The 15,863-nt window shown below is 46.0% G+C and overlaps 2 protein-coding genes across 2 annotated transcripts in view; both read left to right on the top strand.

The window, feature by feature from the left end:
• The window catches only part of MAD1L1 (mitotic arrest deficient 1 like 1), a 428,801-nt gene that overhangs the window by 89,776 nt on the left and 323,162 nt on the right, over positions 1-15,863 (top strand). The window lies entirely within an intron of this gene.
• LOC148042656 (uncharacterized) overlaps positions 1-15,863 on the top strand; it is a 54,868-nt gene that overhangs the window by 29,236 nt on the left and 9,769 nt on the right. The window contains exons 5-6 of the mRNA XM_087729214.1: positions 13,935-14,019; positions 14,194-14,289. Coding sequence (XP_087585340.1) covers positions 13,935-14,019; positions 14,194-14,289 — 181 coding nt within the window. The remainder of the gene's footprint in view (positions 1-13,934; positions 14,020-14,193; positions 14,290-15,863) is intronic.

Genomic DNA, 15,863 nt, shown 5'->3' with positions numbered 1-15,863 from the left:
CCACATGCAGCTCCGGAGCCACACCTAACTGAAAAGCCCTATCGATTGAGGAGCCAACTGGCGACAAGGAGCTGCAGCAGCCACATGCGGCTCCAGAGCCACGGGTTGCCGACCCCTGGCCTAGAGTCTGGGATTAAAATCCCATCACCCCCATTTTCGGTTCAGGTAGATTTGGATAAAGCTCCTTGTCCAAGTTTAACAAGAATTGCCTAGTTACCTTCCATGATGAGTTTTAAAATCATTACCGCTAATTGCGTGGCTGCATCGGCACTGATTAAAGAGGAAGGCTTAAAAAAAATCGGAGGGACTCGGGATTTGCAGAGTTTAGCAGGTTCTTTTAAGTAATTCCACCCCCCTAAAAAATAAATAAATTCCCGGCTTTCATGAGACAATTAGTTTCCGATGTGTCCTGTTCAGTATGCATCCATCTGGCCCAACACACATTAAAAGTTTCTCTGAAATAAATGCTTCTCTTCACCTTTGTTTATTACGAATATACGGGGTTGTGTAGAGGGATCTGTGATGCCTACAGTGTTTGAATGATAATCCTACAGACAGATGGAGGCAGCTTAAAAGGCATTTCCTTCAAAGGAATTATCTGCATAGGAAATTTCTCCTCTCCAATTAGCATGATTTGCGTGCTAGATTCAAATCAATTTTTTCCTCTCTCTTTTTTTTTTTTTGTTACTCTGCAATCCAGAGTAAAGCATTATTTGCTGGGATTCACAGGTGGTCCTCGACTTAACGACGAGAATTGAGCCCAAAACTCCTGTGCTAAGCGAGGTCTGACCCATTTTACGGCCTTTCTTGAATCCCTAAGTTAAGTCATGCGGCTGTTAAGCGAATCTGGCTTCCCCATTGAATTTGCTCTTCGGAAGATCCCCAAAGGGGGATCACGTGACACACCCCCTCCCCCATTGAAACAATCCAACCGTCATAAATACGAGTCAGTTCCCAAGCGTCTGGATTTTTGATCACGTGTGATCTGCAACGGTCGTAAGTGTGAAAAACTAGTCGCTTTTTCCAGCCCTTGCCGTTTCAGTGACTAAACCGCGAAGGCCGGGTTAGCATTTAACAAGTGCCTTGCTTAACAACCGAAATGTTGGTGCTGATTGCGGCCACAGGCCGAGGACGTAGCTGCATTCAACTCCAGCGGCATTCTGAAGAGATCATAAATTTTCATGACAAACTGGAAATCGACTCCATGTTGTTTTAAAAAAAAAACAATTTGGTTTGTCACCCCTTCAAAAAAAAGAAAATAAAGAACTTTATTCCCCCAGCTGGTTAGTTTTAATTGACAGGCACGCAAACCGACAATCGGCAATTAATGTGAAGCTTGTAATGAAATCCCTACCAGCCAACGGCTCTTAATTAAATCGCCAAGGGAATCATCCAAAAGAGAGTATCAAAATCTCCCCATGGGAAGCCGTCCCATTTTATGGCAACTTTTAATTGCCTCGGTTCTTCTGATGTGGCTAAAGGAAGACAGTTGTCTAAGGAGACCTTCGGCGATGAAACGGCACTTCCATCTGGGGGGAATGTAATATTTTGGAAAACCAGGCATGTCCAAGCTTGGAAACTTTTTAAGACTTAAGGACTTCAAGCCTTATTAAGTCAACAGTTCTTCAGCTGTTCAACTCTTCACTTCTTGGAACAGTTTGCAAAGGGATGGTTGTTGAGTTGAGCTTAACGGAGATGAGTTTAATAAGTTGAGTTTGATGAAAAGAAGGTCTAGGGATGATATGATCGCAGTCTTCCAATATTTGAGGGGCTGCCCCAAAGAAGGGGGAGTCAAGCTATTCTCCAAAGCACCTCAAGGCAGGACAAGAAGCAATGGGTGGAAACTAATCAAGGAGAGAAGCAACTTAGAACCGAGGAGAAATTTCCTGACAGTGAGGACAATTAATCAGTGGAAGAACTTGCCTCCAGAAGTTGTGAATGCCCCAACACTGGAAGTCTTTAAGAAGATGTTGGATAGCCAGTTGTCTGCAACGGTATAAATGTCAGGGTTTCAAAAAAACACCCCCAACCAAATAAAACTCCGAGGCTTGTATTTCAGGGCACCGTCGGATGGCGAGACCCACCAAGATTGCTTGGCAATCCCCGCCCGCATTGACGTCTCTTCCCAAGAGGAGGGACAGCAAAATCAATAGGGAAATAAACGAGAAGAATGGGCTTTTATTAATCAAGTCCATTGGAAGCAGAAAGGAAGATGATAACGTGTCGATCGAAGAGCGTGGGGTGCTTAAGCTATCTCCCAGCTGGCTGCTGAAGTGTCGGTATTGATCGGAGGAGATGTAGGGCACGGGGAGATGGGGGGTCGCTAATTGGGAGGTTGGGCTACCATCGCAAGAGGAAAGAAACATGGGCCTTTCCAGACTTTTCCTCCGTATCCTGGCGGCGAAGGCGTTACGGCAATGCTGGCATTGTTGAAGTGCCACGGTGGCACGCGTCAAGAGTCCTCCAGCCTCTTGTGTGATGACCCCGGGGGTACGGCACAGAGGTAACACAAACAGCTGGCAGTTCAAACTGGCCCTTTTATTGCTCCAAATTTCCCCGAACGCTCCCACGTTTTTGGCAAGTCACAGAGCAAAGTGACCCTTACACACACACACACACACACACACACACCCCTCAAGCAGCCTGGCTGCAAATAGTCCAGCCCAGCGCTGTGAACACCAAGGCTGCATAGCAATAAATCCATCGGGGCAAATCAAGGAGTTCAGGAAGCAAAGGATCCAGGTAATTCGTCCAGAAAGAATGCAAGGACTCTTGGGAAGTTCAAAGGTCGGCACTCCACACTTCAGGAACTCAGCATTTGTCCCCACAGCGTCTCCTTAAGTCTCAGTCCCCAGGTGTGCCTTGTGAAGATGGGCGGGGCACTCTTCTCCCCCAGTAAGCCTGTTCAGTATGCTCTGTTCTCGCTTTCTCTCCACTCTCCGTGCTCTTGGATCAGGAGTGGGAGGTCCTTGCTCCACGCCTGAGCTCTGTCTCTCGTGTTCCTCCTGCCCCTGTTCCTCCCTGCCTACAAGCTGTCCTAATCCTGAAAGGCCCCGCCCTTCCACATTTTCCTCTGAAGCCAAACTAGAATCCTACAGCCACATATTATGAACACCGACATCGCTACAAGGATGGCCTCAAGCAGACCCAATCGTACGTGAGCACGGCCAGGGTTACCCAGTGGCCTTAACACTTCAAGGTCTTCCCAGCTGGAGGTACCTTCGTTCAGCATCCCGCAGTTTTGTTAAGCCCAAATATGGGATTTACAATGTTGGCGATCCCAACCTTGCGTTAGATACCCTTGAGGGTGGTACCACTTAATTATTAGACTCGCCATTCTGAAAGTCAGCGCCGGAGTGTGTTTAAAGTTAAAGCTTCCCCTCACACGTATGTACTAGCCGTTCCCGAGTCTAGACACCCTGAGTCTTTCGGGAATAGGGCGGCATACAAGTCAAATAAAACCTAAACCTAGCGCTCATCTCCGTTTCAAAGCCGAGGAGCCAGCGCTGTCCGAAGACGTCTCCGTGGTCATGTGGCCGGCATGACTCAACGCCGAAGGCGCACGGAACGCTGTTCCTTTGCCACCAAAGGTGGTTCCTATTTTTCTACTTGCATTTCCTACATGCTTTCGAACTGCTAGGTGGGCAGAAGCTGGGACAAGCCACGGGAGCTCCCTCTGTTACGCGGCGCGAGGGATTCGAACCGCCGAACTGCCGGCCTTCCTGATCGACAAGCTCCGCGTCTTAGCCACTGAGCCACTTTTGGGAGTTTGTTTACTTGAGTTTAAAGCCTTCTCGTCTGGTATTCAGAATCGGGAAAGGAAATTCCTCGGAGAGCGGTGTTTAATCTGCAAGGCTCTTTCAGAAAATTCTAATTGCCGGGAGTAGCCGGCAGGGCGATGCGAAGCAAAACAAAAGAAATAATAACGAAGGCACGCAGATAAACAAGGCGATGCTAATATCCAGCAAAAGGGCCATAATATGCATTGAAGATGAAGACCGATTATGAAAAGGTCAGCCTGGACCATCCTGTGGAGCGTTTAGTAGCAACCACGAGTGGCAACCCGGGGAGGACTTTCTGGCCCAGAGGTGGAATGCTGGTTTTTAAAAGGTTTCTTCTTTCTTTTTGTCCTAGTGTGTGTTTATTTTCCCAATTATTTCTGATTACATTCAAATAGGCCATCGTCCCGCGGTTAAGAGCATTTGCAACCGGCTTGTTAGCTCAGCCTTGTGCGATGCCGTCTGCGTTTAATTTTGGGCACAAGCTTGTTTTCCCATTAAATGCCTGGCGCTCAATTAAAGCGTGGCACTCGCCCTCCTTCGTTTTCACAAAAAGTTGTGGTTTCTTTTGCCGGGAACCAAAATGGTGTTCCTCAGATTTAAGAGGGTGTAAGATTTGGGATGCGGTGGCTCAGTGGCTGAGCTTGTCAGTCAGAAAAGTCGGCAGTTCGGCAGTTCGAATCCCGAGCGCCGCGTAACGGAATGAGCTCCCATGACTCATCCCAGCTTCTGCCAACTTAGTGTTCAAAAGCACGTAGGAAATGCAAGTAGAAAAATAGGATCCACCTTTGGTGGGAAGGGAACAGCGTTCCGTGCGCCTTCGGTGTTGAGTCATGCCGGCCACATGACCACGGAGACGTCTTTGGACAGCGCTGGCTCTTCGGCTTTGAAACGGAGATGAGCACCGCCCCCTAGAGTCGGGAACAACTAGCACCTATGCTAGTCACCTTCTGCTGAGCCTGACAGTGAGGACAATTATCCAAAGGAATGTTTTGTGGATGCTGCAGCATTGAAGGTTTTTAAGAAGAGATTGGACAAACACTTGACCCAGATGGTATATATGATCTCCTACTCCAGCAGGGGGCTGGACTAGAAGACCTCCAAGGTCCCTTCCAACTCTGTTATTCTGTTCTGTTGGAATTCAAGACTGAGCAACCATGGAAACAATGCACCGGGGCAACCCGCATCCTTCCTAACCATTCCTAGATTCTACAATCTTTGTTTTTCTAAGAAATGATTTAAATAGACTATTGTCGCCAGGATTTATTTCGGGTTTTTCCCCAACCCATGAACACAACTTTTATCTGCCGCATTTGGAGGCAACAATGTGAAGAGATTGGCTTGTTGCACCCAAGCAACAAAACTCATTTTGGGGAGTAAAGAAAATATGATTACAGGTTGAGATCTGATGTGGCAAATTTGATTATTCATCACGGCTTGGACCGAGTTGAAATTTGTGGAAGATAAGATTTCTTCTCTGTGACTTCCAAGGTCAAACGAGAGTATTTACCATTCTCTCTCTCCTCTGTTTATCTTCGGATGCAAATTGAATTTGGGGACTCAAATTGATGAAATGTAAGGAATCTAAAACTCATCAGAAGCAACATGGAGAAAAATTACCGGGTAGGGATAGCTGGTAGCTCCACCAGTCCATGTCTTGGACTTTCTTCTGATTAGTAATTATTTCAATCTTTGTTATTTATTTTCTTTCTTCATTCTCAATTTTGTTGAAGTCGTTTTGATTTCTGTTATTATTATTTTTTTTCGAAAGCAAAAGCGTAATTATGTTCCGAAGCATTTAGAATTGGAATTAGATGGTTGAAATAGCCAGCTGCAGGCAAACAGCTCCTGATGCAACTTGGGGGAAACCAGCATTTCCCCCTCCTCTTCCTCCTCCTCCTCCCCTCTGCAAACACCCACTCCCTTCTAGTATTGATGATGTTACTTAGTTAGGTCATGAAACGTCTGCAGAAAAACAGTCAAGCTCAGAGAGCACCAGGGAGTCGTCCTCCTCTTCTTCATCTTCCTCTCTCTCTCCTCCACCACCACCACTACCACCATCTCCTCCTCCTCCTCCTCCTCCTCCCACTTCTCCCTCCTCCTCCTCCTCCTCCTCCTCCAGTTCCTAAGGTTTTCCTAAGATCTGACACCCTAATCAGGTAGCCTCAACAAGAGATTCTCCGTCTCTTATATTTCCAAGGCCACCTATTTCTATCTATCTCTCAGAATACAGCTGGAAGGGGCCTTGGAGGTCTTCTAGTCCAGCCCCCCCCCCTGCTCAAGCAGGCGGCCCTATACCAGACCCATGGTTGTCCAATCTCTTCTTAAAAACTTCCAGCGTGACATTTCTGGCATAAACCAGAAATGTCTGGTATGAGCCAAGGTGGCGCAGTGGTTAAATGCAGCACTGCAGGCTACTGCTAGATCAGCAGGTCAGCGGTTCAAATCTCACCGGCTCAGGGTTGACTCAGCCTTCCATCCTTCCGAGGTGGGTAAAATGAGGACCCAGATTGTTGGGGGCAATATGCTGACTCTCTGTAAACCGCTTAGAGAGGCCTGAAAGGCCTATGAAGCGGTATATAAGTCTACTGCTATTGCTATTGCTATAAACATTTCCATATCGTTTTTAGATCTTACAATGATTACGTTTGATATCCATTACAAAGGTAGGTGTAGTCCCTCAGATGACCTGTCCATTAATCCCTTCTTTTGCCTGATTATTAACCCTGCAAATACATATCCGATTCCTACCTCTCACACAATCTTAATGCCATATTTTCCCATTCTTAACTGGTCTGCGTTTTCCTGCCCTGATCTCTCTCCCCCTCCCCATTTCTAATCAAGGGTACCATTTGTCCCAGAATTCGTGATATTCCGTCCCATCCTTGTCTTTGAGCTCTGGAGTCAGCCTGTCCATCTCTGCACACGTCAGTATCTTCTTTATTATTTCTTGCTCCGAGGGAGTGTCTCTCTTATTTTTCCATTTTTGTGCAAAAACCAGTTTTGCCGCCCTTAAAATACGCAGCATTAAATATAGTCAACCTTTGCCATATTATTTTTCTTCTTTTGTTATCCCTAATAAAAATAATTCTGCCCTCAACTCCATCCTTTGATTTAGCATCTCTTCCAAATACTTTCTTATTTCCTAGCTTTCGGGCATCTTCCTTAACATGTTGATGAAGCTGCGTCCTGTTGGGGGGGCCAGAATCTCTCTGTCCCCTCAATACCGTCCCCCAGTTTTTCTGTCATTTTACAATAATACAATAGCAGAGTTGGAAGGGACCTTGGAGGTCTTCTAGTCCAACCCCCTGCCTAGGCAGGAAACCCTATACCGTTTCAGACAAATGGCTATCCAACATTTTCCAACACGGTAGTTAAAGCAGAGCAGACTTTTTAAAATCAAATGCTCTCTCTATCTTCAGGGTGCTCGAATTGCTTCCTAAAAAAATCCTTTTCGAAGATAAATGAAATTTTGAATATACAGGAACAAGGGGTTTTTTTGGGGGGGGGGGGAGAAAGAAGCTATTTTTTTAAATTTTTTAAAATTATTTTAATTTTATCAATTTCATATATACATTCACAATTATATGATCTCATAACTGTTATTAATAATATGTATTTATAACAATTTTTCCCTACTGTTGACAATATACTTGAAGATTGCTTTTTTAACACCCCATAGATCCATCTTATCTTGCAACGGTCCTACTTCTTCTTCCCTCCCTCCCTCTTTCCTTCCCTCGTTTCTTCTCTCCTACTCCCCTTCCTTCCCTCCCTCCTTCCCCTTCCCTCCTTCTCTCCTTCCCTCCTTCCTTCCTTCCCTCCTTTCTTTTCTCCTTCTCTCCTTCCTTTCCCCCTTCCTTTCCTCCTTCCTTCCCCCTTCCTTCTCTCCTTCCTTCCCTCCTTCCTTCCCTCCTTTCTTCTCTCCTTCTCTCCTTCCTTCCCTCCTTCCTTCACTCCTTTCTTCTCTCCTTCTCTCCTTCCTTCCCTCCTTCCTTCCCTCCTTGCTTCCCTCCCTCCTTCCCTCCCTCCTTCCTACCCCCCTTTCTTCTCTCCTTCCTTCCTTCCTCCTCTCCGAGAAAGAAGCTATTAAAATGCATCTTAGTGCCTCTCTATTCATTGTGTTCTCTCATACTTGGCAAGGCTAACAACATTTTAAAATATATATATATATATATATGGGAGTTTTATCCTCAAAATTATTCCGAAGAAAAAGGAAAGGGGGAATAAAAATGGACCGCAAGACATTACAGCATCCAAGGACGTTATTGAGGCGATAAACAGGAATGAGGTTCCCCCCCCCCACCTTCCTCTCTCTGTTTTTTTTTTTAAGGCCAGAAAAATATACTTTGAACTCACAAAGCCCGCTGAAAATGCCACCAAGGCCATGGTTCAACCGAGCTATCAGATGTAGGGTTTAATTTTTTATGAGTTTCGAAAAAATAAAAAAAATAAAATGAAAAGAGTTCGGAGCGTGTGGCCTTTAATGAGTGGGACATTTATCTGGCCCAATAAATGGGTTTCTTCTGTAGCTGTTGACATCCTGTTTTTCGAGCTTTTATATCCAACTCTCTAATGGTTGAATCAAAGAGCATAGAATTCTAGATTTCCCGTCACTTTTGGGGCAGTTTTTAGCCTACATTATGGGACCGAAGGCCAAAAGCACCTGCAACGAAGGTGCTGGGCCTTTGCTGCGGAGAGCTTAGCTAATTACAGAACATTATTTTATCAAAAGTAGAAGTTTCTCACCTCCATCCTGTTGTTCGGTTTGGTTTTTTAAAAAAACTTGTTTAATTTCAGTTACGGGATGTGGTGGCTCAGTGGCCAAGACGCTGAGCTTGTCAATCAGAAAGGTTGGCACTTTGGCAGTTCGAATCCCAAGCGCCGCGTAACGGAGTGAGCTCCCGTGACTTGTCCCAGCTTCTGCCAACCTAGCAGTTCGAAAGCACATTAAAATAATGCAAGTAGAAAAATAGGGACCACCTTTGGTGTGAAGGGAACAGCATTCCCTGCGTCTTCGGCGTTGAGTCCTGCCGGCCACATGACCACGGAGACGTCTTCGGACGGCGCTGGCTCTTCGGCTTTGAAACGGAGATGAGCACCGCCCCCTAGAGTCGGGAACGACTAGCACAGAGGTGCGAGGGGAAGCTTTACCTTTCACTCAAAAGAGATGCATACCCCAATCCGGACTTTTTGAGATCCTGGCTGTGAAACCTGTTTATTTTTGAAAGTTTTAAATATTTACATTCTTGGGGAAAAAAGAATAAGAACAGCAAGCCACCCCAAAACTTTCAGCGGGATGACAAAATCCGAACAAGGAGTTCTAGTTGGGGCTTCTGCCAGTTCGGGATGCTCAGCTAATCCGCTTCAGCGTCCCGACGAAAATTCCCTGCAAATCCTATTTTGCGTCTGCCGCACGCCCGCTCTCTCCCTCCTCTCTCTCCCTATGCTCGGCAGTGTCGTTCCCAGCTAGTTTACCCAGGAATAATCAGGCATAAAATTGGGTTCTTCCATCTGTGTTCTGAAATCTTTGCAAGGAAAGTTGAGAAGGAAACAGGTCCAAGGCACCAGCGTGCCTGAAATCCTGCCTTTCGTAATAATCTTTTAACACAACCCTTACATGCTACTCGGTGGCAAAAGGTTCCATTCTCCGTGTAACTAATTAATTAAAACAGGAAGGGGGGGGGAGAAAGGGGGGGGAGGGACAGAGGCCCGGTCGCGTTGCGGTTATTGAATTAGTCATTTTTCACAGTAGATTTATAGCCTTCGCGATTAGCTTCCCCACCTGACTACAACAGTGGAAAGAATCTATTTTACAGACTATTAAATTGGTGTATGAATGGCTTCCAATGGAGCTGCCGCTTACGCAGAGACCTTTCATTTCATTGAAAGATTTAAGGTGCTTGTACGGAGCAGTTAGCAGAGGGGGGGGGGAAGGATTGGATGGACTACCTGCAGGGAGAGCTTTTAGAGATCATCGGGGGGGGGGAAGAGAAATTTGGCAAATGGAAGGACAGTTTTTCAGGTATGCATATCAATGCAAAGAACCCGTGTAAGCAGAGGGGGGAGGCGTCCCATAATTCAACAACCGGCTTGCCTAGTGCAGAACTGAAAACGTGAGCACTCGCGCAGCTTCCACGCTTGTGCGCAGGGCACACTTTCTCGAGCAGGTGAGTAGGGCAGGCGAGGCACGGAAGTCAGCTGGGCTGCGAGCCAGAGAGTGAGATACTCTGTTTCCCCGAAAATAAGACCTCCCCCAAAATAAGGCCAAGCGCCTTTTTTTTCGGGGGGGGGGTGTCAAAAGAAAATAAGGCCCTGTCTTATTTTCTGGGAAATACGGTTTATAGGATGGGATAGTACTGTGGTGAGTGGGCGTGGCCAGCCGGTGGTCGGAATTACCATTCGCCTTGCTCTAAAGATATTTTTTTTTTGCCAATTTTTAAAATTTATTTTTTATTCTCTTAAATACCATTTTAAGTCTACATTCACCTAATTGTTGTTCTGCTTTACATTTGTCACTCTTCTACATTTGTCATTCCGTTTAGTAGTTTATAATATACAGTTTGAGTTGCTTTATTTACCATCCCTGTTGTAACACCACTTTATTTTCCCTTTCTTTTCTCCCTCCCTCCCTTCTCTACTTCCTTCCTTCCTCCTCTCCTTCCCCTTCCTTCTTCCCTTACCTCTCCCTTACTCCTATTCTTCCTCTTCCCATTCCTACCCTCTCTCCTTCTCCCTTCCATCTTCCTCTCCTCTATCTTCCTTCCCTCCTCTTCTCCTCCTCTCCTCCTCTCTCCATTTCTTTTCTATTGTTATAGGTCCTTTCTTTTCTCCCTCCCTCCCTTCTCTAATTCCTTCTTTCCTCCTCTCCTTCCCCTTCCTTCTTCCCTTTCCTCTCCCTTACTCCTATTCTTCCTCTTCCCATTCTTACCCTCTCTCCTTCTCCCTTCCATCTTCCTCTCCTTTATCTTCCTTCCCTCCTCTTCTCCTCCTCTCCTCCTCTCTCCCTTTCTTTTCTATTGTTATAGATCCTTTCTTTTCTCCCTCCCTCCCTTCTCTACTTCCTTCCTTCTTCCTCCTCTCCTTCCCCTTCCTTCTTCCCTTACCTCTCCCCTACTCTTCCGCTTTCTACCCTCTCTCCTTCTCTCCCTTCCACCCTCCTCTCCTTACCTCTTCCTTCTTTCCCTCCTCTTCCTCTCGTCCTCTTCTCCTTTCTCTCTTTCGCTCTAAAGATAATTTTTGTGTGGCGTTCGAGAAGACCTCCTTTATTTATTTTATTTAGCACATAAGAGCTCATGCAATTACGCAAATTTAGGCTCAACCTTTCAGCCCTAAAACCAAGAACTCCCATTAGGGGTGCATGGAAAACTACCTTACACCCATGTTCAAAACTGAAACACAAAGCATCCGTCAGATGCAACAGCTACTATATTCCCAACAGAGCAAGTAAGGGAGGATATTGGGAACAAATAGCAACCATTTCTCACGTCTGGATGCTTCTCTCTCCTATGCTCCATGCAAAAAACAAAACCACTCTACTTTTCCTTCCTTCAATTTCTCTTCTTCCTTTCTTTAGCGCCCGGCTGTTGGAGAATTCACGGAAACAATTGCAAGAAGAGTTGTTGAAGGTTCAAAGCCAGCTCCTGGATGAGAAGAAAAACGCGAGCAGCAAGAAACGATGGTTAAATATCTCCAGAAACACATGCAGCTTCTCATCAAGGTAAGCCTCTTGGGTGGATGAACCCAATCAATCAATCAATCAATGCAGCTAGAGCTGGAAGGGACCTTGGAGGTTTTCTAGTCCAGCCCCCTGCTCAAGCAGGAGACCCTACGACATCTCAGACAAGTCTTTTTTTTTTTTAAAGAAAAAGCTTCAAGTGATGAAGCAGCCGCAATTTCTGGTGGCAAGCTGTTCCGCTGGTTAATTGTTTCCACAAATCAGGAAATTCCTCCTTATTTTGAGTATGGGTCTCAGGATACAGTCTAACAAGAGTTGGAAGGGACCTTAGAGGTCTTCTAGTCCACCCAGGAGGTGATGCTTCTCCTGCCCTCCTCTTCGTGGGAAATCTAGTTGAATTTATTGCTTCCTAGGTGTTCCAAACCTGGGAATATGGATGTTAGCCTTCTAACCATCTCTTATTGTTTGTTACCTGTTCTGTCCCCCGCCTTCACAGCTCTTAACAAACGGCAAGACGAATAAACTTAAAAGGAACTTTCTTTATCAGTTCTCAGTTCAAACTGGCTTCGAGCCCAAAAATAACATAAATATAGTCTCTTAACGAGATAACAGAATACAAAACAACTCTTACAAGCAGTGCACTTCTCCAAGTGTAGCATTGAATCAGGGTTACAAGAAACAGAAAGCACTTATCCAAGTGTATCTTCCATAAATCACGATTGATGATCAAGCAATGTTGTACCAAGCAAGGAACGCACGAAGGAACGTTGACTCCTGCGACTAGGGGGTGGCAGCATCCGTCCTTTTATCTCCAAACCTGCCTCTAACAAGCCCCAGCTGCGTAATGAATCTTGTATCCCGAAAAGACTCACAGCAGACATCTGCTGAGTCACAAGAGTTACCTAACGTAACTGTGTGCCTATGTCTCCCTCTGCCACTTACGGGTAGAGCCTCTTCAGGATGGCTTCCATATTTATTTCTCGACTTGCGACGGGTTTTTCCGGCAAGCGGAGACGTCTAGCCCAGTTCTCTCGTCGAAAGCTTCCCCCCCCCTTCCCAACCTAGGACAAAAGGTTTTGCTTTAATTAAACGGAGACGGTCGCGTAACCTAATATTAAATTGAGCAAACATATTACCTGTTTAAAAATAATAACTTTGCCCTGGAAGCGAGACGGATATTTAATGATCTAATTAGCATGTCCGACGGCTGGAGCAGTTGATGTAAGTATCGCTAAAAAGAGGGGAGAAGGGAGGGGAAGGCAGGTTGGAAAGCCTTGAGTGTTTTTTTTTAGAGACGGTGATAATAGCTTGTAAACAATTTTTTTTAAAAAAAGAAAAACGTTCTCACAACCTACAACGAATCGGCGCTTTCTCCAAATCGCGGCCAAATCGAAGAACCGAGGTGGCACAGTGGTTAAATGCAGTACTGCAGGCTACTTCAGCTGACTGCTAGTTCTGCAGTTCGGCTGTTCAAATCTCACCGGCTCAGGGTTGACTCAGCCTTCCATCCTTCCGAGGTGGGTGAAATGAGGACCCGGATTGTTGTTGGGGGCAATATGCTGACTCTGTAAACCGCTTAGAGAGGGCTGAAAGCCCTATGAAGCGGTATATAAGTCTAACTGCTATTGCTAACTGCTATTTGAGTCCCACTTCCTTGTCCAAAGGGCTTGTCCCACTACAGTTAGTGAGGTTTCCAGTGGTTGATGGACTTCTGGGAGATATTTGGTTGTGGGAACGAGGATGGTAAAAGGCTTATTTGCCAGGAAGTCAAATCTACTCCTCTAGTGAAAAGAGGGACCAGGGGAGACACGATAGCAGCCTTCCAAGATCTCAGGGGTTGCCCCAAAGAGGAGGGAGTCAAGCTATTCTCCAAGGCACCTGAGGGCAGGACAAGAAGCAATGGGTGGAAACTCATCAAGGAGAGAAGCAACTTGGAATTAAGGAGAAAGTTCCTGAGAGTGAGGACAATTAACCAGTGGAACAGAAGTTGCCTCCAGAAGTTGTGGGTGCTCCATCACTGGAGCTTTTGAAGAAGAGAGGGGACAACCGTTTGACTAGGATGGTATAAGTCTCCTGCCTTGATCGTCTGGATTCTTCTGGAGAACGTCCATGGATAGACACACAGAAAGGTCTTTGAGGATTTCTACAGTCCTCCAGAAATTCAGCCTAGAAATAAGAAGGAATGTCCTCAGTGAGAACAATTAAGCAGCGGAACGTCTTGCCTCCAGAAGTTGTAGAGAGAGAGCCGAGGTGGCGCAGTGGTTAGGGTGCAGTACTGCAGGCTACTTCAGCTGACTGCTAGTTCTGCAGTTCGGCTGTTCAAATCTCACCGGCTCAGGGTTGACTCAGCCTTCCATCCTTCCGAGGCGGGTAAAATGAGGACCCGGATTGTTGTTGGGGGCAATATGCTGACTCTGTAAACCGCTTAGAGAGGGCTGAAAGCCCTGTGAAGCGGTATATAAGTCTAACTGCTATTGCTATCTATCTATCTATCTATCTATCTATCTATCTATCTATCTATCTATCTATCTATCTATCTATCTATCTATCTATCTATCTATGTAATCTTATCCTATCTATCAGCCATCTATCTTTCTCTGTCTCTCTACCTATCATCCATCATCTATCAAGCTATCTAGCTATCCACTCCATCTCTCTCTCTGTCTCTCTCTCTCTCTCTCTCACACACACACACACACACACATCTATCTATCATCTATCTATCGTCTGTCTGTCTGTCTGTCTGTCTGTCTATCTATCTATCTATCTATCTATCTATCTATCTATCTATCTATCTATCTATCTATCTATCTATCTATCTATCTATCTATCTATCTATCTGGGTGAAATGAGGACCCGGATTGTTGTTGGGGGCAATATGCTGACTCTGTAAACCGCTTAGAGAGGGCTGAAAGCCCTATGAAGCGGTATATAAGTCTAACTGCTATTGCTATTGCTATGGAGGATTTCAAGAAGACTGGATAGCAGAAGATGTTGGGTGACCATTTGTCTGAAGTGGTATCGGCAGTGATGGCAAACATTTTCGGCACCAAGTGCTCAAACTGTGTGCATGTGTGCGTGTGCCAGAGCTCCAGAAACTCAGCTGGCCAGCACACATGTGCCTGTTTTTGGGACGTTTTCCAGGACGTTTTTGGGACGTTTTTGAGGCCAAAACCACCCAGAAAATGGCCTATTTTTGGGGGGCAGTTCTGGCTGTTTTTCGGGATCATTTTAAGGCTGTTTTCCGGCATTCCAGCACTTTCGAAGACCGGAAATCAGAAGGGCAGCTGGCAACAGCGCCCACGCCCACTGAAAGGGCTGTGCGTGCCACATCTGGCACGCATGTCATAGGTTTGCCATCACGGGTACAGGGTCTCCTGCTTGAACAAGGGGTTGGACTAGAAGATCTCCAAGGTCCCTTCCATCTCTTGTTATTCTGTAGGCATCAAGCAGCGTTTGGGATAAGAAACAGATTCATCCGTAACCATTAACACAACCCACCCAGGATAACTAAAATGAGAGATTCTCCATGCATTAATTTTGTTAACAATTATTCTGTTATTTGGGTTCTGGTTTTCTGATGAGCTGGCAAGTTCTCAGGATCCCATTCCAGTCCATTCTCCTTGCAGAATGGCCTCCTGCTTTTAACTCATGGCCACCAACTCCAGAACGGTTGATAAGTTAGTCACACGGTCATTAAGTGAATCCCCATTGACTTTGGTTGTCAGAAGGTTGCAAAACGGGATCAAATGACCCCGGGAAACCGCCACCGTCACGAACACGAAGCAGTCGCCGAGCGGGTGAATCGCGGTGGGGTTGCAGAGGCCGCCAGTCCCATTTTTCAGTGCCGTCGTAATTTCAAATGGTCACTAAGCGAACCGTTGCAACTACTTGCGCCCCAGTAGCTTCTGACTCATTCCTGTAAACCGAGCCAGTTAACATTTTAAGATGTTTGCTTTTGACAATTATGGCTCTTCTTGAAAAGAAAGAAAGAAAGAAAGGAGATGATTGTTATATCGTCAGGGAAATGCCCCGTTCGATAGAATCTCTTTTGGTGAAAAGACCTTAAGTGTCTCTTGCGCCTTTCAGCGCCTTGTTGCCATAACTCTGGAAGACAGTCAATGGCTTTCTTTTAATTGTACTCCGGGCCGGTGGTGGTTGTGTGTTTGTTTCCTCTCCCGTGTGGTCTCGGTATCTCTCTCTCTCCCTCTTGGTCCCTCCCTCTCTCCCTCTCCTCTCTCTCTCCTCTCTCTCACTCTGTCTCTCCATCCCTCCCTCTCTCCCCTCCCTCCCTTTCTCTCTCCCTCCCTCCCTCTCCGGGTCTCTCCCTCCCTTTCTCCTCTCTCCCTCCCTCCCTCTCTCCTCTCTCTCTCACTCTCACTCTGTCTCTCCATCCCTCCCTCTCT

Source organism: Thamnophis sirtalis, unplaced genomic scaffold, assembly GCF_051295495.1.
Source record: "Thamnophis sirtalis isolate CommonGarterSnake01/CBP01778 unplaced genomic scaffold, rThaSir2_p1.2 scaffold_14, whole genome shotgun sequence".
NCBI classification, from domain to species: Eukaryota; Metazoa; Chordata; class Lepidosauria; order Squamata; family Natricidae; genus Thamnophis; species Thamnophis sirtalis.
The sequence above is the reverse complement of the archived record's forward strand: the minus strand, read 5'-3'. Positions and strand labels throughout refer to the sequence as shown.